This window comes from Nomascus leucogenys, chromosome 9 (genome assembly GCF_006542625.1).
Source record: "Nomascus leucogenys isolate Asia chromosome 9, Asia_NLE_v1, whole genome shotgun sequence".
In the NCBI taxonomy this organism is placed as follows: domain Eukaryota; kingdom Metazoa; phylum Chordata; class Mammalia; order Primates; family Hylobatidae; genus Nomascus; species Nomascus leucogenys.
In genome coordinates, this window is record NC_044389.1 from 95,704,211 (window position 1) to 95,728,783 (window position 24,573).

Here is a 24,573-nt window from a genome sequence, read left to right on the forward strand (position 1 = left end):
CAGTTTTCAGTTCTAAAATTGTATTATGTTCTTCTTTCTTTAGGATTACAACTTCCTAGAAAGAAGAGGCTATGGTTGACATTGGTTTTATGTGTTAGAGTTAAATGGGAACTTCTCATTTCAGGCTGCCATCGAGTGTGAAATATGGTTCCTCTGTTATCCTGCTTGCTTCAGGACCTGGAAGCCAAGAAGCCTGGGTTGCAGGCCTGATCCCTTTTCTGGTTCTCCTCTGGTTCTGGTCTGTGCCAGTGGTGATGTTCATCTTGTTTCTCAGAGTGTTTAATCGGATAACTCTGCTCTCTAGCACTGTGATGTGCCTGGAGCAGAGGGAATGTGTCAAAGCATGAACCTACTGCACCATTTTGTCAGAAAGTCTGGATAGATTTCAAAAGCACGAAATGATAATGGTATTGATCTATACTTGTTTTCTAACTCTGCTCCTCTGAGTACCAGGGTTCAGCAGAAATATGTCAAAGGCAGCAGTAGATAGTCAAACTGTCTTGCATTTAACCCAGGTTCAACAAGAACAGCTTTGTTTTCCTCTGACTTACTTAATGGTATCATAGGTATCATATACAACTTCTCATTTGAACATTTTACTCCAAATCTGCTACTACAAGTTTAAAGAGGATTAGTCTGAAAAATTCCTTGCACATGAATAAAGACAATGAAGTTACAACCTTTTCAAAGTAAATTATTTAAATGGCCCAAGAATAAATGTCCCCATTTATGGTTCTTATACAGATATTGCCATTTCTTTCATAAATCATTTTTTTCTTCAAGTATAATTATGGATTGGAAGAAATAATTTATTTTACTTATCATAGGTAATTGACACAATTAATTTTGAAAATGGCCTATTAAAATATATTTTAAAGTTGGAAATAAAAAAATAGTGTTTTTGAGAATATGTATCTCCATTGACTGAAAATGCTGACTCTGAAAAATTTAGGCAATACTCTTTATTGAGCAATTCTTCCTAAGGTGCTAGAATATCAATTCACACCAAAAAATATTGAGCTTCCACCACATGTAACACAGTGTCTTAGAACTGAGGATGTAGAGTACAGGGGAGAAATTTAAAAATGAATGACCAGAATCAAACATGGTGATGACAAGTGAACAACAATACAGGAGTGATAAACAGCTCAAAATAATAACAAAAGAAATTCCATAAGGTCAAACTTAGTAGGCAAAGCATTGTTGTAGATAAGCATTTATAAAAACAAAAATTCCTTTAGCATACAGAGATCTATAAAGGCTGAAGGTTAAGACCAGAATCTTGAAATATATTTTAAATTTTAATATTTCTAGAGAAAAGCCATTTAGTAAAGTAGAAAAAAAGTCTACAGATGGAAAATCAATAAGTTTTCTGTTGGTTCAGTGAGTACAGCAGGTCGCTTTTGACTAGGGAGGTTGGATAAGGAAGTAGCACAGATAAACCAAAAAAAAGAAAAACAAAGCTGGTCCAGGCGCAGGGGCTCACGCCTGTAATCCCAGCACTTTGGAAGGCCGAGGTGGGCAGATCACATGAGGTCAGGAGTGTGAGACCAGCCTGGCCAACATGGTGAAACCCCTTCTCTACTAACAAAATAATAATAATAAAATAAAAATAGCCAGGATTGGTGGCTCATGCCTGTAGTCCCAGCTACTTGGGAGGCTGAGAAAGGAGAATCACTTGAACCTGGGAGATGGAGGTTGCACTGAGCCAAGATCGTGCCACTGCATTCCATCCAGGGAACAGAGCAAAATTCTGTCAAAAAAAAAAAAATCTGTAATCAAATGGTAGAAATTTTCTAGGGTTTCAGGAGAGGACTGGTCTTCAGCTTTCCCAAATGTTTAAATCATTTTAGGATAACATAGACAAGATAAATTACATTGCAAAGCAAGTAAACTAGGAAATAATAATCTTCAAACTCTTAGAAGATAAACTCTTAAAGCAAAATCTTACAAGATAATGTTTGTTAAAAATGAAGAAGTATGTACAGGTATATCTCAGCAATATGGCAGGCTCAGTTCCAGATAACCATAATAAAGCTAATGTTGCATTAATGCAAGTCACATAAAATTGTTTTGTTTCCCAGTTCATATAAATGTTATGTCTGCACTATACCTTAGTCAATTAAATGTGCAATAGCCTAATACCTAAAAAAAATAACTAGAAAATATTTAGTTTTTAGTTAAGCCAGGCATTGACTTCTCCTCTCTAGCTGTGGAAGTCCTAGGTGGCATCTTCTTCCAATAGAAGGCTGTTTCATTGACACTGAAAATCAGTTGTTCAGTGTAGCCACCTTCATCAATGATTTTAGCTAGATCCAGATAACTTGGTACAGCTTCTCCATCTCAGCATTTGCTGATTCATCCTGTACTTTCATGTTATGGTGATGGCTTCTTTCCTTCAACTTCATAAACCAACCTCTGCTATCTTCCAGCTTTTCTTCCAAAGCTTCCTCACCTCTCTCAGACTTCACAGAATTAAAGATAGTTAGAACTTTGCTCTAGATTAGGCTGGAGCAGAGGGAATGTGCCAAATAATGAACCCACTGCACCATTTTGTCAGAAAGTCTGGATAGATTTCAAAAGCACTAAATAATAGTGGTATCAATCTATTCTTGTCTTCTAACCCTGCTCCTCTGAGTTCCAGGGTTCAGCAGAAATATGTCAAAACTTTCTTCATATCCACAATAAGGCTATTTTGCTTTCCTATCATTTGTGTATTCACTGGAATAGTGTTTCCATTGCCTTCAAGAATTTTTCCTTCACATTCACAACTTGGCTGTTTAGAACAAGAGGCCCAGCTTTCAGCCTATTTTGGTGTTCAACATGCCTTACTCACTAATAATCATTTCTAGATTTTGATTTAAAGTGAGAGATCCACATTTCCTCCTTTCACTTGAATACTTAGAAGCTATTGTAGTTGGCCAAACTGCAATATTGTTCAGCCTCAGGGAATGGGGAGACCCAAGGAGAGGAAAAGACAAATAGGGGAATGGCTGGTTGGTGGAGCAGTCAGAACATATACAACATTATCAATTAAATTTACCATCTTATATGGGCATGGTTCATGGCACTGCAGAACAATTACACTAGTAACATCAAAGATCACTGATCACAGATAACCGTAACAGATATAATAGTCATGAAGAAGTTTGAAATATTGTGAGAATCACTAAAATGGGATACAGACACGAAGTGAGCATATACTGTTAGAAAATATGGAACCAAAAAAGGGCCCGCATTGCCAAGACAATCCTAAGCCAAAAGAACAAAGCTGGAAGCATCATACTAACTGATTTCAAACTATACTACAAGGCTATAGTAAACAAAACAGCATAGTACTGGTACCAAAACAGAGATATAGACCAACGGAACAGAACAGAGCCCTCAGAAATAATACCACACATCTACAACCATCTGATCCTTGACAAACCTGACAAAAACAAGCAATGGGGAAAGGAGTCCCTATTTAATAAATGGTGCTGGGAAAACTGGCTAGCCATGTGTAGAAAGCTGAAACTGGATCCCTTCCTTTCACCTCATACAAAAATTAATTCAAGATGGATTAAAGACTTAAATGTTAGACCTAAAATCATAAAAACCCTAGAAGAAAACCTAGGCAATAGCATTCAGGACATAGGCATGGGCAAGGACATCATGTCTAAAACACCAAAACCAATGGCAACAAAAGCCAAAATTGACAAATGGGATCTAATTAAACTAAAGAGCTTCTGCACAGCAAAAGAAACTACCATCAGAGTGGACAGGCAACCTACAGAACGGGAGAAAATTTTTGCAATCTACTCATCTGACAAGGGGCTAATATCCAGAATCTACAACGAACTCAAACAAATTTACAAGAAAAAAACAAACAAGCCCATCACAAAGTGGGCGAAGGATACGAACAGACACTTCTCAAAAGAAGACATTTATGCAGCCAAAAGACACATGAAAAAATGCTCATCATCACTGGCCATCAGAGAAATGCAGATCAAAACCACAATGAGATACCATCTCACACCAGTTAGAATGGCCATCATTAAAAAGTCAGGAAACAACAGGTGCTGGAGAGGATGTGGAGAAATAGGAACACTTTTACACTGTTGGTGGGATGGTAAACTATTTCAACCATTGTGGAAGACAGTGTGGTGATTCCTCAAGGATCTAGAACTAGAAATACCATTTGACCCATCCATCCCATTACTGGGTATATACCCAAAGGATTATAAATCATGCTGCTATGAAGACATATGCACACGTATATTTATTGTGGCACCATTCACAATAGCAAAGACTTGGAACCAACCCAAATGTCCAACAATGATAGATTGGATTAAAAAAAGTGGCACATATACACCATGGAATACTACGCAGCCATAAAAAATGATGAGTTCATGTCCTTTGTAGGGACATGGATGAAGCTGGAAACCATCATTCTCAGCAAACTATCGCAAGGACAAAAAAAACAAACACTGCATGTTCTCACTCATAGGTGGAAATTGAACAATGAGAACACATGGATACAGGAAAGGACATATCACATACTGGGGCCTGTCATGCGGTGGGGGGAGGGGGGAGAGATAGCATTAGAAGTTATACCTAATGTAAATTGACAAGTTAATGGGTGCAGCACACCAACCTGCACATTGTGCACATGTACCCTAGAACTTAAAGTATAAAAAAACAAAAAAGACTATGCTACCTGCAAAGACGGACAAAAAAAAAAAAGAAAGAAAAGAAAATTGGCACTGATAGACTTGCAGGATGCAAGGATGAAGACCTCCAATTTGTAAAATATGCAACATCTGTGAAGTGCCATAAAGCAATACACAATAAAACAAGGTATGCCTGTTTTATTTATTTTATTTTGTATGCACACAAAAATATGTGTGTATATATGTATCTATGACATATATGTGTGTGTATATATACACATATTTTTTGTGTGCATACATATTTTTATCATTATTTTTCACTGCAGAAAGCTGAGAGATCATATAAGATCATAGTTTCAAGGTTTTAAACAATGTAACATTTTAACATTTTTATACAAATATGGCAGATACTACTCATCTTCTTGAAAACATATATTTTGAACCCTTCCTCTGTTGGAGATAGGAATTTACCCATATTTCTTCATCCGATTTCTAATGTCACTGGTAACTTATTTTCAAGTTGACTGTATAATAAACAGCTCTAATTTATAAGTGGTATAAGTTCACAACTTTGGCACAAATACAGTTGAAACACATTAAAAAATCAGAAAATAAATGGTTTCAATATAGAAAGCTTTACTTTTTTCTTACAAAGTGAACAGTTTAGGTAGTTAAAAACTGACTTTGGCTTTATGACATTTGTAAACAAAAATATTAGTTTCTGTTGCATTTTAAATAGCATTAACATCATATTTAATATTTATAAATTTTCTAAGAGTAGGTAGCAAATAAATTATGAATGCATCTAATATTTATTGGCATCCATAAAGCAAATAACATCGTACTGAATATAGGAAAATAATCTGAGTCATTTACTTCCTATTTTTCCTTCTTTATTAATATATGTACAACACAGAATAATTCCAAAATTAAGCCAAAAAATCCATACATAAAATTCATGGAAAACTTAGGTTTCAAAATGTTTCCATGAATAATATCTATTTTTTGGTACATTCTCTTTCAGACATTATATTTTAATATCTATAAAATATTTATTTGGCTGAGCACAGTGGCTCACATCTGTAAGCCCAAAACTTTGGGAGACCAAGGCGGCAGGATCATTTGAGCCCAGAAGCTTGAAACCAGCCTGAGCCACCTAGCCAGACCCTACCTCTACAAATGTTGTTTTAAAAAATTAGCCAGACATGGTGGAGCATGCCTGTGCTGCTTGGGACACTGAGGTGGGGGAAATGCTTGAGCCTGGGAGGACAAGGCTGCAGTGATTTACAATTGTGCCACTGCACTCCAACCTGGGCAAAAGAGTGAGACTCTGTCTCAAAAACAAACAAAGAAACAAACAAAAATAGTTATTTCATCTATCATCCTAGAAATTGGTATTGTTTCTTAACAAAATAGGCTAAGTAACACAAGGCATTTTGTGCCACACAGCTCATTCACTCGGGTTGATGATACTTTAAACAATTCATGAATGGTTCATTGGCGCTACTTCCTGAAAGCAAAATTGCTTAATTGATTATAGTGCTGCATGGAAAATATATTTGAATGTAAATTATGTAAGACTATGGATGTATACCCATTTTCTACTAAAATAAAATCTATACGCAGCAGATCAATATTTCTAATGGCAGAGAAACTATGGTCTTGGGCCATGAGAATGAAGGCTACAAGCCCTTCAGGGTACACACATCTAACATACAGCAGGATGGATATTTATTTTATTCTTGATTTAAATTCAACCAGTACTCTTATTAAAATACCTTAGCAGTTTAAATAATTTTCAATGAAACTATAAGATAATTTAATGGGGAAAGGATAACAGTTTATTGTGTGTATTATGTACTTTACCCTATTAATTTCATTTACTCCTCCAATACCTCCCTAAAACAGATTAATTACCATGATTTTTATGTTGAAAAAACTGAGGAACAGTGTTGTAAGGAATGAAGCTGATAAATGCAGAGGAATAATCTTTACACTGTTGTTCAAAAGCACTATTGGATGTTGAGATAATAGCTAACATATTTAAAGGCCAGTAGCAAAAATATTGATGATAATGTTTGATCTACAAGTCTTAGGAACTTGGCCCCTTCTAAATCACCAGAAGCGGCATGCACTTCACAGGACACATCCACTACTATTGGAAAGGAGGTAAACCACCCAATTCTTCCCTTTGATTTTCACAGTTGTTCTGTCATTGATGGATAGTTTCCACATACTCCTCGTGATCTATTCTCCACCTTCTCTCCACATCTGGGCCCTGGAAGGCTGGATGATAAGGATACATTAATAAGCCTTTTAAACTTCTGGTGTATGATTGGATTTGGCCAATGGGTAACACCACCAGCAGATTAATACAGAGCGAAGAGACTCTTTGAGATCAGCATGGACTAACTGCTTCCCTTAACTAAACATCATGCCTCTTACCAAGTACTCCCATCTCACTCTAGGCTCAGGCAACTGAACCTCCTTTCACATTCTTTGGTCTATAGGTGATAAAAAAATCCCCACTCTTACTATCCCTTATGGCTTTGCTATGCATACTATTTCTCTAATAAACAATCCCCTTATTAATATTTTTTCAACTTATGCAATATCAATAACTATTTCTTGCCAGAATATTGACTGACACAACAGCTGATGAAATCTTGAAACCCTCCTGGTGAACAGAAGATGGCTATCAGAGGAATACCAGTGAAAAGAGTGATTCTAGTTCTGGTGAATAGAAGATGGCTATCAGAGGAATATCAGTGAAAAGACTGTTTCTAGTTTTGTGCTGTTCTTCCATATAATTAACCATGCTTCTTTTTTCTTTTTCTTTTCTTTTCTTTTTTTTTTTTTTTTTTTTTTTTTTTAGGGAAAGGGGATATGTTTGATAAAAACTATATTGCTTCAGTCCATGAAAAATTAATGTTTCCAGCAGAAAGATAATATTCAATACGAAGTGTTCTTAAATGTTGAACTCACAGGTTTATTTATCTAAACACTTCTAATGCTAGAAAAATTATTTCTGCAAAAATAAAGGCCTGTAAATATCAATTATTATTGATTTCCCTGTCTAAAATTGTAAACACCTCCAAATCCTTAGTCCTACAACATTTAAACATGAGAAAGCCACTGAAAACAAAGAAACCAATTCTTTTTTCCTGCATTCCAATCCAATTACAACTTCTTGAAAGAGTTATCTACAATTGATTTCCCTCTTTGACATTTCCCATTTGCTCTTAAAACAGAGTGGCTTCAGAATTCTACCCTCCCACTCCATAAAATGTTCTCTCTCCAAAATCACCAAAAACCACTTTTTGGCTTTTTCCGACTTATATTTTTTAGGCCCTCTCTTATTTGATGTCTCAGAAACATTTCAACCTGTGAATATTTTGATACTAAAGGATTTTGGCCTTTAAGATCCTCAGTCTCTTGTGACCCCGCTATGTCTAGGACCACATCTTCTCAGTATCTTCAATGTCTGCCTTTTCTAGACGGTCTTTTAGCTGTTCCTTCAGGTTCTGCCTGCCACTTTATCTCTATCCTCTCTCTTTGATCTCATCTACACCCACAGCTTCAATAATCATACGCTGATGGCCATGTATCCTTATGTTATTTTAGCTCTCTCCTGAGCTTTATGTATACACTTTCAAACACATTCTGAACCTTTTCATGTGCATGGGTTTCAGGTATCATAAATACAACACATCTAAAACTGAAGCCACATCTTCCCCCAACACATTCTTCTCCTCTTATTTTCCCTAGCTCAAGCAATGGCACATGAGCTGACCTGATGTCCAAATCAGAAACTTGGAAGTCCTTCTTTTTTTTTTAATTAACAAAACCCACACAGACTGCATTCTCTCCCTTTTACTTTCTGGAAGGAAGAGAAGGACATAATCAATGGCAAATGGTAGTTGGAACAAACCAAGTCCAAGAGCCAGCTTCATGCTCAGGAGAGAAGGCTGTGCCGCCTCCTTGTGCTTCTGGTGCCCTACGTGTTCAGAAAAACTTCTCTAGTGGCAAACTATAGACATGAGCCCTGAAAGCACAGTCTTGGAAGTCACTGTTGATTCCTTTCTCTTCCTTATCACCTGACCATCCCTTAAGTCTATTAATAATATTTACCTTACATTGTTATCTAATCAATTGCTTTGTACTTGAACTGTGACATCTCCTAACCATTCCCTCTTCCTCATTTCAATCCATCTCATTTCCAACTTAAGTGCAATTATACAGCACTGGCATGGTGGCAGGGTGCTGAGGATTCTGCAAGATCTGGGTCCTGCTTCTCTCTCCAGGATTCTTTCTACATTTCCAACCACAGGCTCTGCTCTAGCAACACAAAATATGCTTCACTCTAACAACGTGTTCTCTGCTCCTGGAACAATCTTCACTTCACTTGAATCCAGATCTCTGCTTTATTTGTCCAATGACTATTTGTCCTTCCAAGTTTGGCTGTGTAATCACTCTTCTTGTGAAAAGGTAAAGACTCCCTAGCACTACAGAGAGTTCCCTATGTGCCTTCTAACACGAGGTGCTTGTCTCTGTCATAGGATTGATCACATAGTATTCCTCACTTTCACTGACTAGCCTCCTTCACTAATGTATAGCACATCTTCAGCCTGAGCTCTGACAATGTCATATCCATCTGTCTCGCCAATGTGTAACATAATATGTAGCATCAGTTAAGATCTTAATGAGGTTTGTGAATAAATGAATGAATGAATGTGAGTTTACAAAATGACATTCTAAACCAATAGGGAAGCCCCCAAAGACTGTTAAATCTTCAAATGTTGGGTGAATTGTGGCCACTGAATCCTCTTATTCTATAATTTTGCTCTAGAATTTTGTCCCCAGTCTATTTCTAACATGTGCTTATTTCCCTTTTGGAACAGAACTTCATAGGACTAGGCAAACTCCAATTTTCCAATGAATGCCTAGCACTATAAGGACACAGTACTTTCCTAAGCTTCTCTTTAAATAGCAGTCTTATTTGAAGCCAAATATCATACGGCTATATTGAACTTAATATGATTTCTATCAGCCAAATTACATTAGAGCTCTGATGGGAACAGGGATAAGTAACTTGGCAGGCTTTCTCTTTTCTATTCACCTCCACTTACTTACCTTGCTTCTAAGAAAACTTTATAAGACCTGATAGGTTGGCTTTATCTCAGAGAGACTATACAGGTAGGAAATAACAGGGAGTTGGAAAACCAATTTGTTAGCCCGAACCAGGAAAACAGTTTCACGATTTAAGGCTAAAGCCTTTAAACATCCCAAGGCCATCTCTCTTTTCTTTCATTCATCTTTACTCCTCTTCCAATTGTTCCAGATTTCTAGAGGTCCCATATTACACCGGACCCTAAAATAGCCCTTGCTTTCTTCCTTCCATCTTTCCATCTTTCCTTCCTTCCTTCCTTCTCTCTATCCCTCCCTGCCTCCCTCCCCTACTTCCTCTTTCCCTCCCTTCCTCCCTTCCCCTCTTCCTTCCTTCTCTCTGTCTCTCTTTCTTTTGTTCTTTTCTTTTCTTTTCTTTTTTTGAGACAGAGTGTCACTTTGTCACCCAGGCTGGAGTGCAGTGGTACAGTGGCACGATCATAGTTCACTGCAGCCTCAAACTCCTGTGCCCAAGCAATCTTTCCACCTCAGCCTCCAGAGTAGCTGGAACTACAGTCACGCACCACCACACCTGGTTATTATTATTATTGCTATTCTTGTATAGCTGGGGTCTCACTATGTTGCCAGGCTGGCTTAAACTCCTGGGCCCAAGGGATCTTCCCACCTCGGCCTTTCAAAGTGCTAGGATAACAGGACTGAGCCACTGCACCCAGTCTCATTCAATGTTCCCCTCTTATAATTACATTTCAAACTGCCTTTTACTATTCCAAAAAGTATGTTCATTAACATGTGGTTTATGGACTACTATCACTGCAGCACTCATCCAAAAATACAATATGATATAATAAAATATAAAATATAAAATAAGTAAAGAAGCAAATAAATAACTAAATAAAATATTAGGGGCGTTTGGACACCACCATGATTTTGTAGTCACTTTTAAATGTGTGTAATTACTTCTTACCTAACATTTTTCCTTCCCTACCTGACACTGGCTAATTATACTAAAAATCAAATGCTATCCCTCCCCCCTCCCCCCCCCCACCCCACAACAGTCCCCAGTGTGTGATGTTCCCCTCCCTGTGTCCATGTGTTCTCATCGTTCAATTCCCACCTATGAGTGAGAACATGCGGTGTTTGGTTTTTTGTCCTTGCGATAGTTTGCTGAGAATGATGTTTTCCAGTTTCATCCATGTCCCTACAAAGGACACGAACTCATCATTTTTTATGGCTGCATAGTATTCCATGGTGTATATGTGCCACATTTTCTTAATCCAGTCTATCGTTGTTGGACATTTGGGTTGGTTCCAAGTCTTTGCTATTGTGAATAGTGCCGCAATAAACATACGTGTGCATGTGTCTTTATAGCAGCATGATTTAGAGTCCTTTGGGTATATACCCAGTAATGGGATGGCTGGGTCAAATGGTATTTCTAGTTCTAGATCCCTGAGGAATCGCCACACTGACTTCCACAATGGTTGAACTAGTTTACAGTCCCACCAACAGTGTAAAAGTGTTCCTATTTCTCCACATCCTCTCCAGCACCTGTTGTTTCCTGACTTTTTAATGATGGCCATTCTAACTGGTGTGAGATGGTATCTCATTGTGGTTTTGATTTGCATTTCTCTGACGGCCAGTGATGATGAGTATTTTTTCATGTGTTATTTGGCTGCATAAATGTCTTCTTTTGAGAAGTGTCTGTACATGTCCTTCGTCCACTTTTTGATGGGGTTGTTGGTTTTTTTTCTTGTAAATTTGTTTGAGTTCACTGTAGATTCTGGATATTAGCCCTTTGTCAGATGAGTCGGTTGCAAAAATTTTCTCCCATTTTGTAGGTTACCTGTTTACTCTGATGGTAGTTTCTTTTGCTGTGCAGAAGCTCTTTAGTTTAATTAGATCCCATTTGTCAATTTTGGCTTTTGTTGCCATTGCTTTTGGTGTTTTAGACATGAAGTCCTTGCCCATGCCTATGTCCTGAATGGTATTGCCTAGGTTTTCTTCTAGGGTTTTTATGGTTTTAGGTCTAACATGTAAGTCTTTAATCCATCTTGAATTAATTTTTGTATAAGGTGAAAGGAAAGGATCCAGTTTCAGCTTTCTACATATGGCTAGCCAGTTTTCCCAGCACCATTTATTAAATAGGGAATCCTTTCCCCATTGCTTGTTTTTGTCAGGTTTGTCAAAGATCAGACAGTTGTAGATATGTGGCATTATTTCTGAGGGCTCTCTTCTGTTCCATTGATCTATGTCTCTGTTGTGGTACCAGTACCATGCTGTTTTGGTTACTGTAGCCTTGTAGTATAGTTTGAAGTCAGGTAGCGTGATGCCTCCAGCTTTGTTCTTTAGGATTGACTTGGCGATGCGGGCTCTTTTTTGGTTCCATATGAACTTTAAAGTAGTTTTTTTCCAATTCTGTGAAGAAAGTCATTGGTAGCTTGATGGGGATGGCATTGAATCTATAAATTACCTTGGGTAGTATGGCCATTTTCATGATATTAATTCTTCCTACCCATGAGCATGGAATGTTCTTCCATTTGTTTGTATCCTCTTTTATTTCATTGAGCAGTGGTTTGTAGTTCTCCTTGAAGAGATCCTTCATGTCCCTTGTAAGTTGGATTCCTAGGTATTTTATTCTCTTTGAAGCAATTGTGAATGGGAGTTCACTCATGATTTGGCTCTCTGTTTGTCTGTGATTGGTGTACAAGAATGCTTGTGATTTTTGTACATTGATTTTGTATCTTGAGACTTTGCTGAAGTTGCTTATCAGCTTGAGGAGATTTTGGGCTGAGACAATGGGGTTTTCTAGATATACAATCATGTCATCTGCAAATAGGGACAGTTTGACTTCCTCTTTTCCTAACTGAATACCCTTTATTTCCTTCTCCTGCCTGATTGCCCTGGCCAGAACTTCCAACATTATGTTGAATAGGAGTGGTGAGAGAGGGCATCCCTGTCTTGTGCCCGTTTTCAAAGGGAATGCTTCCAGTTTTTGCCCATTCAGTATGATATTGGCTGTGGGTTTGTCACAGATAGCTCTTATTATTTTGAGATATGTCCCATCAATACCTAATTTATTGAGAGTTTTTAGCATGAAGGGTTGTTGAATTTTGTCAAAGGTCTTTTCTGCATCTATTGAGATAATCATGTAGTTTTTGTCTTTGGTTCTGTTTATATGCTGGATTACATTTGTTGATTTGCGTATGTTGAACCAGCCTTGCATCCCAGGGATGAAGCCCACTTGATCATGGTGGATAAGTTTTTTGATATGTTGCTGGATTTGGTTTGCCAGTATTTTATTGAGGATTTTTACATCAATGTTCATCAAGGATATTGGTGTAAAATTCTCAAAGCAGTGTGTAGAGGGAAATTTATAGCACTAAATGCCCACAAGAGAAAGCAGGAAAGATCTAAAATTGACACCCTAACATCACAATTAAAAGAACTAGAAAAGCAAGAGCAAACACATTCAAAAGCTAGCAGAAGGTAAGAAATAACTAAAATCAGAGCAGAACTGAAGAAAATAGAGACACAAAAAACCCTTCAAAAAATTAATGAATCCAGGAGCTGGTTTTTTGAAAAGATCAACAAAATTGATAGACTGCTAGCAAGACTAATAAAGAAGAAAATAGAGAAGAATCAAATAGATGCAATAAAAAATGATAAAGGGGATATCACCACCGATCCCACAGAAATACCATCTACCATCAGAGAATACTACAAACACCTCTACGCAAATAAACTACAAAATCTAGAAGAAATGGATAAATTCCTCGACGAATACACCCTCCCAAGACTAAACCAGGAGGAAGTTGAATCTCTGAATAGACCAGTAACAGGCTCTGAAATTGTGGCAATAATCAATAGCTTACCAACCAAAAAGAGTCCAGGACCTGATGGATTCACAGCCGAATTCTATCAGAGGTACAAGGAGGAACTGGTACCATTCCTTCTGAAACTATTCCAATCAACAGAAAAAGAGAGAATCCTCCCTAACACATTTCTTTCTCATTTTAAAGCAGCATTCCTTCCCTGACACACTGAGTTACTGAAAATAACTCACAGCAGATGAGCTCATCTTCATTAAAGTGGCAGTCGGGCACTCCATCACATAGCAGGAAGGAAGGGATACACTCGTCTGTAGAGCACGCGAACTCCATGTTACTACAGAGTGGAGGGGTGGGGCTGACAGGACAATCCATTTCATCAGATCCGTCTATGCAATCTTCATGTCCATCACATTTCCCTGAGAGAGGGACACATTGTAGTGTGTAGATACAAGAAAACCGATCAGCTTCACAGGGTGATGGCTGCACTGGGACAGGACCTAAAAAAGAGAGCAAGTCATTTTGGCATTAGGAAGTTTCCCTCCATCCAGTATTGGGACATTACAGGTTGCATTTCTTATTGTATAAAATGAATTCTGTTAATTGAAGTAAATTAATTTCCAATTAGAATTAATATGACGCCTACAAACCTGATTCAAGAATATGCCTTATCATAATGTCAGGAACATAAAAAATTATTTTAATTTCAATAATTTGGTGGAACAGATGGTTTTTGGTTACATTGATAAGTTCTTTAGTGGTGATTTCGGAGATTTTTGTGCACCCATCATCTGAGCAGTGTACACTGTACCCGATATACAGTCTTTTATCTCTCACCACATGCCCAGTCTTTCCCCTTGAGTCCCCACAGTCCATTACATCATTATTATGCCTTTGCATCCTCACAGGTTAGCTCCCACTTATACATGAGAACATACAATATTTAGTTTTCCATTCCTGGTTTACTTCATTTAGAATAATGGCCTCCAGCTCCATCCTAGTTGCTGCAAAAGACATTTTTTCATCCCTTTTTATGGCTGAGTAGTGTTCCATGATGTATATATACTACATTTTCTTTATCAGCTTGTTGACTGATGGGCATTTGGGTTGGTTCCATATCTTTGCAACTGTGAATTGTGCTGCTATAAACATGCATAAGGATGTGTCTTTTCACATAATGACTTTTTTGTGGGGTAGATACCCAGTAGTGAGATTGCTGGATCAAACGGTAGTTCAACTTTTAGTTCTTTAAGGCATCTCCAAACTATTTTCCATAGTGGTTGTACTAATTTACATTCCCAACAGCAGTGTAAAAGTGTTCCCTTTTCACCACATCTGCACCAACTTCTACTGTTTTTTGACTTTTTAATTATGGCCATTCTTACCGGTATAGTATTTTTTAAAAGGCATCATTGACATGAAAACTGATACCTTCAAATTAAAGAAGAAATTTTGATTTCTATGCCTTCAATTGGACTATTAAATCAGATTGTGCTCAAGTGTAAAGATACTTTCATACAGTAAATTAAAAACTTTGGAAAGATGCACTCACAATTTTAGAATTTAAGGGAACTGTTACAATATCAGATATCATTTTTTTACTGTCTTTTAGTGGCTTCCACCCAGGGAATCTGGCTCTTGAGACCCTGGCCACGGTTGGGCCACAGAAATAGAGATCTGCTATGGTTCTGTCACACTGCACTCCGTCCTTGAATCTTGGTTACAGGTCAAAGGCCATGTGCCGTCATATCCAAAGCTAGATAAAAATCACAGTGTAGTCTAAGATGTTGCATTAGGAATCCTGAAGATAACCTGCTTCAAACCCAACCAACTCATTTTACAAATGAAGACACTGAAGCCCACAAATTTTAAATATCCAAAGACTCAATGCTATTGTAATAAACTTTTGTTACATGAAACTTTTCTGCAGCAAAGGTTTGAGTCTACATTAAGTCAAACTTAAAGCAGAGGCTGACTGTTGAGTGTTGACTATCTCACGTTTCTAAAGGTCAGAGAATGTATGTGAATATATAGAACCGAACTAATTGGTGATTAGTGGGATGCTTCTTACACTTTGTACTGTCTCTGTGCTAGTTAATGAGGGACTCATCAATATATTAAGGGAAAATATAGAGCCAGGTAGCAATGGAGGCCAGTTCAGGAATGGTTTGTTTTCTTGACATTTTAAACTATTTTTATTTATGGGTTGTATGAGAATAATTTGTATTATATGTAAAGATGTTATAGCAAATTCATTTAAAAAATGAGATTTGAAAGTCCCTCTCCCTCCTCACTAAACCAATAGTGAAGATGTATCTAGAGGGTATTTAGACTCTGACCCTATGACCAAAGCCATGTATCTGAGATATATGTGGCTGTGCTTAGGGAGCCTATGTTTGTGGAAATCAGTATATTCAAGTAGGAGAGATAAATGTATGACTTGGAGACATCACTGTCATGTTTTAATCTAACTGCCTGAGATCACAGCAGCATATAAAATTGCAATGTTCTAACGTACAAATTATAAATTCAAACTTTGAAAGCAAATTGGATTTAAATCTTTATACTTTTATATATAGCTCTTCTGGTACTTGACCATGGTCAAATAAATAGTTTCTCTGCAATCTTTCCATTAGATTAATCTCACACTTAAAGGACAGAAATTATTTTTTTAAAGTATTTTATGCATAAAACTTTCATCTTTATGAGCCCACCAAAGGTTGAAAAGATATAGCAAATTCTTTGCATATAATGAGAATCTAGAACCAACTTTAGTAATATATCTATGACTTAGCTAAGTATTAACCTTTTCTTTTTAAAAAATGAGGAAAATAATGTTCTCTATTCAAAAACAAAGACTTTTATGTTTCCCAGTTCCTATTCAGAACTGTGTGTGTGTGTGTGTGTGTGTGTGTGTGTCTTTATATTTTTCCTTATTGTGGATATGCAAAAATAAAATCTCCTTTTGGAGGTAGGCATTGCATTAAATGCAGAAATTTTTTTATTGAATGGTACTCAGAACTCACTTGTTCTAGGCCCTTCTTTTCAAGGACGCCATTGGGCTTGTCCTGCATATAATGGATACTGGCTTGTACTGCCCAGCTTTCTCCATCCACATCAAGGTGTCCATTCCTCCAGCTGCTGGGAGGTTGCCAGATGACAGCTCATGGTTGAGTCAGGCCCCAGGAATTGCCCTCCAGAGTTACACCTCCTCCTGGGAACAGCTGCATTCACTGACCGGTGAGTTGGAGATAAGATGGCCCAGGCCCTATGCCTCAATGTAGGGCATCTATGAAGAGCCATTGTAGCTCCAGAGCTCCCCGTGGTATCGGCTGTGCCTCTTATTGCACCTGCATGGACTTTGGGTGACAACAATGTGCCAAAGTAGGCTCATCTCATTGATTGTAACAAATGTTCCACTCTGGTGCAGAATGTTAATAGCGGGGAAGACTATGAGGGTGGGGGCAGGGAGTATATGGGAAATTTTCTTCTCAGTTCTGCTGTGAACCTAAAACTGCTGTAGAGTATAAAGTATACACATACACACACACAGACACACACCTACACTGCATATATACATGTATTAATTTTGATATATAAAAATAAAATATTGGTGGTGAGATATCTATTGATCTGTCTTATGAAAATTTGAGGAGCAATTCAGAGGAGATTTAATTTAAACTAGATTCATTTTTATGTTTAGAGGGTGTTATAAGTCAGGTTCCCTGGGAAGCTGACTTTAAGGCACACTCCAAATCAGAGATTTCTTAGAAATTCTCTCAGGAACATCCCTGCAAAGGCATAGGCAGATCTATAGACAGATCTACAGATAGATATCTCACCACCTATATATGTTATATAAAATATATACATATACAAAATATGCATATGTACATATATTATATAAAATATATGCATATATAAAACATGTATATATACATATACAATATATGTAAAATATATACATATATATATATATCACCACCAATATTCCTTAGAACCTACATTGTAACCAACACCTCATGTTTGATGATTTTCTCTTAAAATTTCTATGTTCTAATTTCTCCAAATTTATTTGAGAATGTAGCAATTCAGCAAGTAAATGCATAACATTTCGATAAATGTACTGTGCCTTGATCAAGCACACTGGTGCATTTCTTACTATGCCCAGTGAGCTGCTTGGTCAGGTTGCTTAAAACCAATGGCATTGAGGTGTAAGGCCAGTGACCGTGCAAGGGAAATCTTGTAAGGCCGGTCCCGACAGTAGTTAGCTTCCTTGGAAATTCATGTTGTTGTTCATTATGTGTGACAATTACTGTGTAGAAGAGTCTAACATGCTCAGAGCAAAAATAAAACTTAGATCAAGAAAGCAAACGAAAATAGCGCATTCTGTGTTGATAGTGCCGTTTGCATATACCCCAAAGAGTACCATCAGAAAGGATGAAGGGATGTACAAAAGAAATGTAGATGGGCACTCAGAAATGTTGCTGACTGTGATGGGGGGAAAGAGATGAGAAAATAAAAACATTCCAAAAAAGTGTTGATTAATTTTGACAAGATGACTCATTATATATCTTAGGGGTGTTTGTTCGTTTATGTTTTGTTAAGTCAACAGTTTTCAAGATACATCTGATTAGGGGTATTATACAGACCTAACGCTGGGGTGAGAAGAACAAAGAGACTTATATGAAAGCTTAGTTTATATGCTTTAGGGAGTGTTTCTCAAAAGGAGGATCCCAAGTTTCAAGTGTGTTGGAATCCGCAGTAAAGCGTATCTCATGCCACTGTTTGCAACTGATTTATTCTTTGTATATTGGATATGATTCAAAGCTGTACCAGCAATAAAGTTACTCTCATTCACTTGCATGCCACCAAATATGCTTCCTTCAGTAAAGAACAAGGGTGTGGAGTCACAGCTATATATACAGCTACATATATATAGACATACTTTATTTATACACACTAATACTGGTATATATAAATACCAATATTGGTATTGAGCTATCTGTCTTCTATCTATATATCTATCCACCCATCTATCTATCTATCTATCTATCTTGGACCACTATCCCTTAGAACATATGTTTCAGTCTGTACATCATATTTGATACTTTTCTCTTAGAATTTTAATTTTTTAATTTTTCCAAATCCTTTTTAATATTCAGTAATCCAACACTTAAAATGTACAACAAAATGTTTACCCTTGTCTGTATTGTGCAAGTAATGTGACAAGCACATAAACATCAGCTAGCATGGGTTTCAGCAGAAAACAGGTTAAGAAATGTTGCTTTAGGCCGGGTGCGGTGGCTCATGCCTGTAATCCTGGCACTTTGGGAGGCCAAGGTGGGCGGATGACTTGAGGTCAGCAGTTCAAGATCAGCCTGGCCAGCATGGTGAAACCCTATCTCCACTAAAAATACAAAAATTAGTCAGGCATGGTAGTGGGTGCCTGTAATCCCAGCTACTTGGAAGGCTGAGGTGAGAGAATCACTGTAACCCAGGAGGTGGAGGTTGCAGTGAGCAGAGATCACGCCATTGCATTCCAGCCTGGGCGACAGAGCAAGACTCCGTCTCTACATACATGAATAAATAAGAAATGTTGCTTTAGAATTTAAGGAATCAGTGTACAAATTAGTTTTGAAAAAGGATTCTGAAACAACAGAAAATCCCACAATCAAAGCTATACTTGTGCTTTGTCAGGAAATTGTAATTGCATCACTACAACAGCATCTTCACCAGGTCTTTACTGATGTTTTGCTCAAAATTGTGACTTCAAATAGAGCTTGGACACTCCAAATCATATTGGACAAGTTTTAACCTCTCTTTGAGAATACACTGACATCCTAATGCCCAACAGAGTAAATGGCATGAGATATGTGTTCAATCAATACTTCTTACACTGATGAATAATACATCAATGGTCTAAATAGTAATTTTACTTTTCTTCATAATTAATACAGAGTTAGATAATCAAAACGGATGAATTGAAGAATGCTTTCATTGACTATTTCCATGGACTAAATCATAAATAGTAAAAGGATAGGTCAACAATATAGAAATTGGAAAGGTCTTTAAAAAATAAATTTTCGAATATATTTGAATATAAACTTATAATTAAGTAAAGAACTCTGTCATTCATTTCATATGCATCCTATGAGTCTTTACCAATTGCTTCAGAAGTTTTATGTGATTTTACATAAAGGACTTTTGCAGATGATGTTGTATATACATGTATATATATTTAAAAGAATAAACCTGCCATTTTTGTTTTCTACTAGATCTTAAAAGAGAGGAAAGGAAAATATTTAAGAAAAAAAAAACACCTAGGATAAGGGATTTAGGAACTGGCATTTAGGAAGTTCGACATTCCTAGTAACCAAGACATCTCTCTGATTACCATACTCCACTTTGTGCTGTGCAGACAGTTCCAGTTCCTGATATTGTAGGTGTTTCTTTGACCTCCCACAAGACGTTAAGTTTCATTGTTCATTTAATGTTTGCACAGCAGTAGAAACATATATCTTTTTTTTTTTTTTTTTGAGACGGAGTCTTGCTCTGTCGCCCAGGCTGGAGTGCAGTGGCGCGATCTCGGCTCACTGCAAGCTCCGCCTCCCGGGTTCACGCCATTCTCCTGCCTCAGCCTCCCGAGTAGCTGGGACTACAGGAGCCCACCACCATGCCCGGCTAATTTTTTGTATTTTTAGTAGAGACGGGGTTTCACTGTTTCAGCCAGGATGGTCTTGATCTGCTGACCTCGTGATCCGCCCGCCTCAGGCTCCCAAAGTGCTGGGATTACAGACGTGAGCCACCGCGCCCGGCCAGAAACATATTTCTTATAGCAATAAAAATTATGTCACACTGATAATTTGCAGTGAAATTCAATGAAATGTTCTCACGAATTTCATACAAGTTCCATAAAAGCTTAAACTGCCCAAGGATAATCTGATAGATTTTTACCTTTATGATTAATATGTTTAGAGAAAAGGAAAATTGTCTGTTTTGAAAGAAAAAACGATATGCAAGTAGAACTTCAGTTTTAAAGGGCAGAAATGATGTTGTTGCCAAACATTGTCATACTCAGTGATATAGACAGTAAAAACGCTCATTGTAAAATATAATACACCTATTACAAATGGGTAACTGTCTCTGGCAGGCATTTTATTAACAGCATTCAAAAAGATTACAAAAAAACTATGAGGGAGGAAACTATTATAATTTAGTAGCTGCAATTATAAGTACTCTTGTTTTGAGGTTATTCTGAATTATAACTTTGTGCTTATGTCTCCATAAGAGCCCTTCATAAAGTACACAAATATTAATTTTTCAGTTTAAAAAATCATCCTCTGTAATGGAGAAAGAGAAAAGAATAATTTGATCTTATTTCATTTCCATATATTTAATAGCTTAAATATTCCTAGAAAGATGGAACATGACCTCTATTTGACTAAAGACTCAGAGTCCTGGCATGCGTGGGAAAGTACACAGAATGTGTGTAGTATAAGGAATCAGGAAGGCTTGTTTGGCCATGACCAAAATGTCCAAAGCCAGACAGAGAGACAAGAGTGAAGAAAACAGAGAACTTTCCAGAACTTATGTCCAATATGGAAGCTAACAAGTACCTGAGAAGAGATGCCAAGTACAAAATGATAATTATTTTCAAAGTGAGTAACTGCAGCTAGTTGAGGCCGAAGCTAAATAAAATCAACATAGGAGGGAGCTGGAAAAAATTCAGACTTAACACAAACATAAATGCACTTATGTATGTATACGTGATTTGTACAAAGATGTGTGCATGCATGTACACAGATCCAGAGGCAGGTTACCTGAAAGCAGGAAGCTACTCACTAATAATAGAGGAGTTTTGGAGAAGATAGCTGGGCAGTGGATGATGGGCAATGTCATTCAGAGGAAACATGAGATTGAGGTGGAGAAGTGAAAACCCTATTATCAGAGTTCTTCCTTTCCTCCAGCACATACAGAGGCTGCAGACTTGAAAGAAAATAAGATCTAAAGAAACAGAATGTCTTAAGAGGCCCCAAAAGAGTTATCGCTTTTACCCAATATCAATATTTGCCAGGATTATAAAGAATTCCTCCATAACCAAAAATAGTGGTACCACTGCAAATGGCTGAAATTGCATACATGATGAATTTGCTGCATTCGTATAACCCCCAATAATCTAAAACGTAGGTAAAAGTGACAGAATATATTAAAAATATAAAAAGGGAGTGTGGTTGCTGGCCATTTTTTTCCTGCCATGAGGCCTGCAACCCAGAAGGACCCCTGTGGATTACAGATTCATTCCTGTTTAATCATTTCCATATGGTGCTATAGTTCCCAGTATGACATATCTGTGTTAGTGTGGCCGCAATTATATGCAATGTTGGATGAGGTTGTGTACTTGGCCTAATTTAACGCTGTTGCTCACTGATAGCTCTAGCTCATATTGACTGCAAGTTTATTTAATAGGTAAAGCATTCCCCAAATCCTCAACTTTTGACTTCTAACTTTAGGCCCAGTATTATTAAATACATTCCTCTTTTAATTCAATGTTCACATTTCTTCCAGCACACATTTCCCAAAGGAAGAACTCTGCTCAAAAATGGTTCTCCAACACCTTACAGGGTTAAGTCTACCGTTTTTGGTTGGTATTCAACAAACTGACACCTGATTCAGACTCACCTATGCTCACGTTCTTCCCCATAAAACCCTAAAATTACTGAGGAAATAATGAATATATCAGATGATAGAACATGCATTATATTCTTGGCTAGCTGATATAGGGCTGAGAAACAGAAAGTCATCACCGGTCCTATGAGTGGAAAGCTGTTACTTACAGAAATTATGAGCAGGTGCTTTGGTACCAATACATAATCAGATCTTTCTCTTAGTATAAAAGGCTGAGAATGGAGAGTTAGAAGCCATCTCTCATCACATACCGTAAATATATACAATAAAAAAATTCTAGGAGTTTTAGACAATCTATCAGTGAAGGAAGAGTGTCAAATTTCACACGCACTTTGGAAACAACAATTTTGTCTGTCTTAGAAAGGTCAAATGAGAGACAAATCATTTAGTGAGATGGGCATTAGAGAAGACCACTCAAGAGTCAGATATTATTCTACAATTGTCTATTAGAGATTTTCCAGGTGCAATATCTCAACTACTCTATGATGCAATCAAATAGAACAAGTGGCTGTGATACCATAACTTCCAGTTAACAGTGATGGGCACTGAAGACAAAGACAAAAATAGCTATGTTTAACGAAAGAGTAACTTTTGGGGAATGTGAATGAGTAGCTTAACCTAAAGTTGAGAGCATTGTATATGACTGTACCACTATTTTATAAAAGAAAGAGGTTTACATGAATTTCTGCCTTTATCCTAATAGAAACAACTAAATGTGATTAGATTAAGTAGTGTTGGGTTATCTTGTCCCATTATATAACACGTGTTCTTGGAGACTGTTGGTCAGAACAGTGTGTTGAGTTATCTTGTCCCATATATGTAATACGTGTTCTTGGAGATTGTTGGTCAGAACAGGATGGCTCAAGTATGAAGATGTGAGCTAAAAGATGTATATATGGAAACCCACAGGGTGCACATCTCACTGGCATAACATGAGTTACATTACCATCAGAAGAGGAAGGAAGGGCAAAACACAAGGTTTAGATATTTTGGTTCTTGGACTGGTCTTTAAATTGGTCAATCATGTGTACTGTGGAAAAAAAAAAAAAACAAAACCCAGCCATGAGCTTGTCACCTATTTTCTATCCCCCAGGCTGGAGTGCAGTGACATGATCTCAGCTCACTGCAACCTCCACCTCCTGGGTTCAAGCAATTCTTCTGCCTCATCTTCCCAAGTAGTTGAGATTACAGGCATGTGCCACATTTAGCTAATTTTTGTATTTTTAGTAGAGACGGGACTTCACCATGGTGGTCAGGGTGGTCTCAAATACCTGACCTCAGGTGTTACACCTGCCTCAGCCTTCCAAAGTGTTGGAATTACAGGCGTGAGCCACTGTACCCGGAACCTGGTTATTTCTCTAATCCCGTGCTTTCTATTTTGAGCAAGTTTACACTGGTGAAAAATGAAAACTCATATATGTATACACAGTCACTCTTTGTTGAAACATGAATCCCACCCAGGCCGTCATTTTCAGCTATTTCTACAAATAGCAACTGGTCCTTTCTGGGTGAAATATTCTTACACATCAATAAGATGCTACTGCAAAACAAAACAAAAAACAGAACAAAAACTGGTCATTCTGGGAAAGCCTTTTGTTTTTCTATTTGAAAAAAAAAATATTTTCTTAAAACTTAGACTATTAAGTAAAACAGTGTTGCATTCTTCTATTTCTTAGGCAACAAATGAACATGTTTTTATAAAGTCTGGATGCTTTCCAGCAAACAACATATGTGTTCCAAGGAATCAGAAAAATCGTAATAAAAGTAGCCTCTCATAGCCCAAGAGAACAAAACAGGGCCAGACTGACCCTGGCTGTGAAAAGCCCACAGAATCTCTCTGACATACTTGGCCTGGTAAAACATTTGGATGCTGAGCTTTTCTGAGTGAAAATAAGAGTCAGCAAAGGTTATAATTTCCAAAAGTGACCAGGAATTTAGGAATTGATTATTGTTTCCATATGGTTGTGAGACGACTAAGTTACCATGTTATGTTTTATTTTATATATATATGTTACATATATATTAATGCATATGTGTTTATGTGGCCAATGTCATCGTTCACATAAAAGCCTTCATCTTTAAGACAGAGTGCTGGGACAGTGATTTGTGTTTTATCTTTGAGTTCTGGATAAGACACTTGTGAAATTCAAGCTAATGGAATATAGTTCACACTAAGAGTGATTTTTCCATGGTTGTCATTTGGAGTTCTTCCTCCTAATTCAACAAAATTCCTTCCAGCCTGATGATCAGCAGGTAACCAGGTAAGAACTACCTGCTAGTAT

General features: G+C 37.3%; 1 protein-coding gene and 1 non-coding gene across 2 annotated transcripts in view; both read right to left on the reverse strand.

Annotated features, from left to right (window-relative positions):
* MALRD1 (MAM and LDL receptor class A domain containing 1) overlaps positions 1-24,573 on the reverse strand; it is a 682,931-nt gene that overhangs the window by 127,526 nt on the left and 530,832 nt on the right. The window contains exon 34 of the mRNA XM_012499583.2: positions 13,840-14,103. Within this exon, the coding sequence (XP_012355037.2) occupies positions 13,840-14,103 (264 nt within the window). The remainder of the gene's footprint in view (positions 1-13,839; positions 14,104-24,573) is intronic.
* LOC115836854 lies at positions 8,500-8,713 on the reverse strand. Its single transcript, XR_004031851.1, has one exon. It is a non-coding gene; the product is annotated as a small nucleolar RNA U3 (small nucleolar RNA).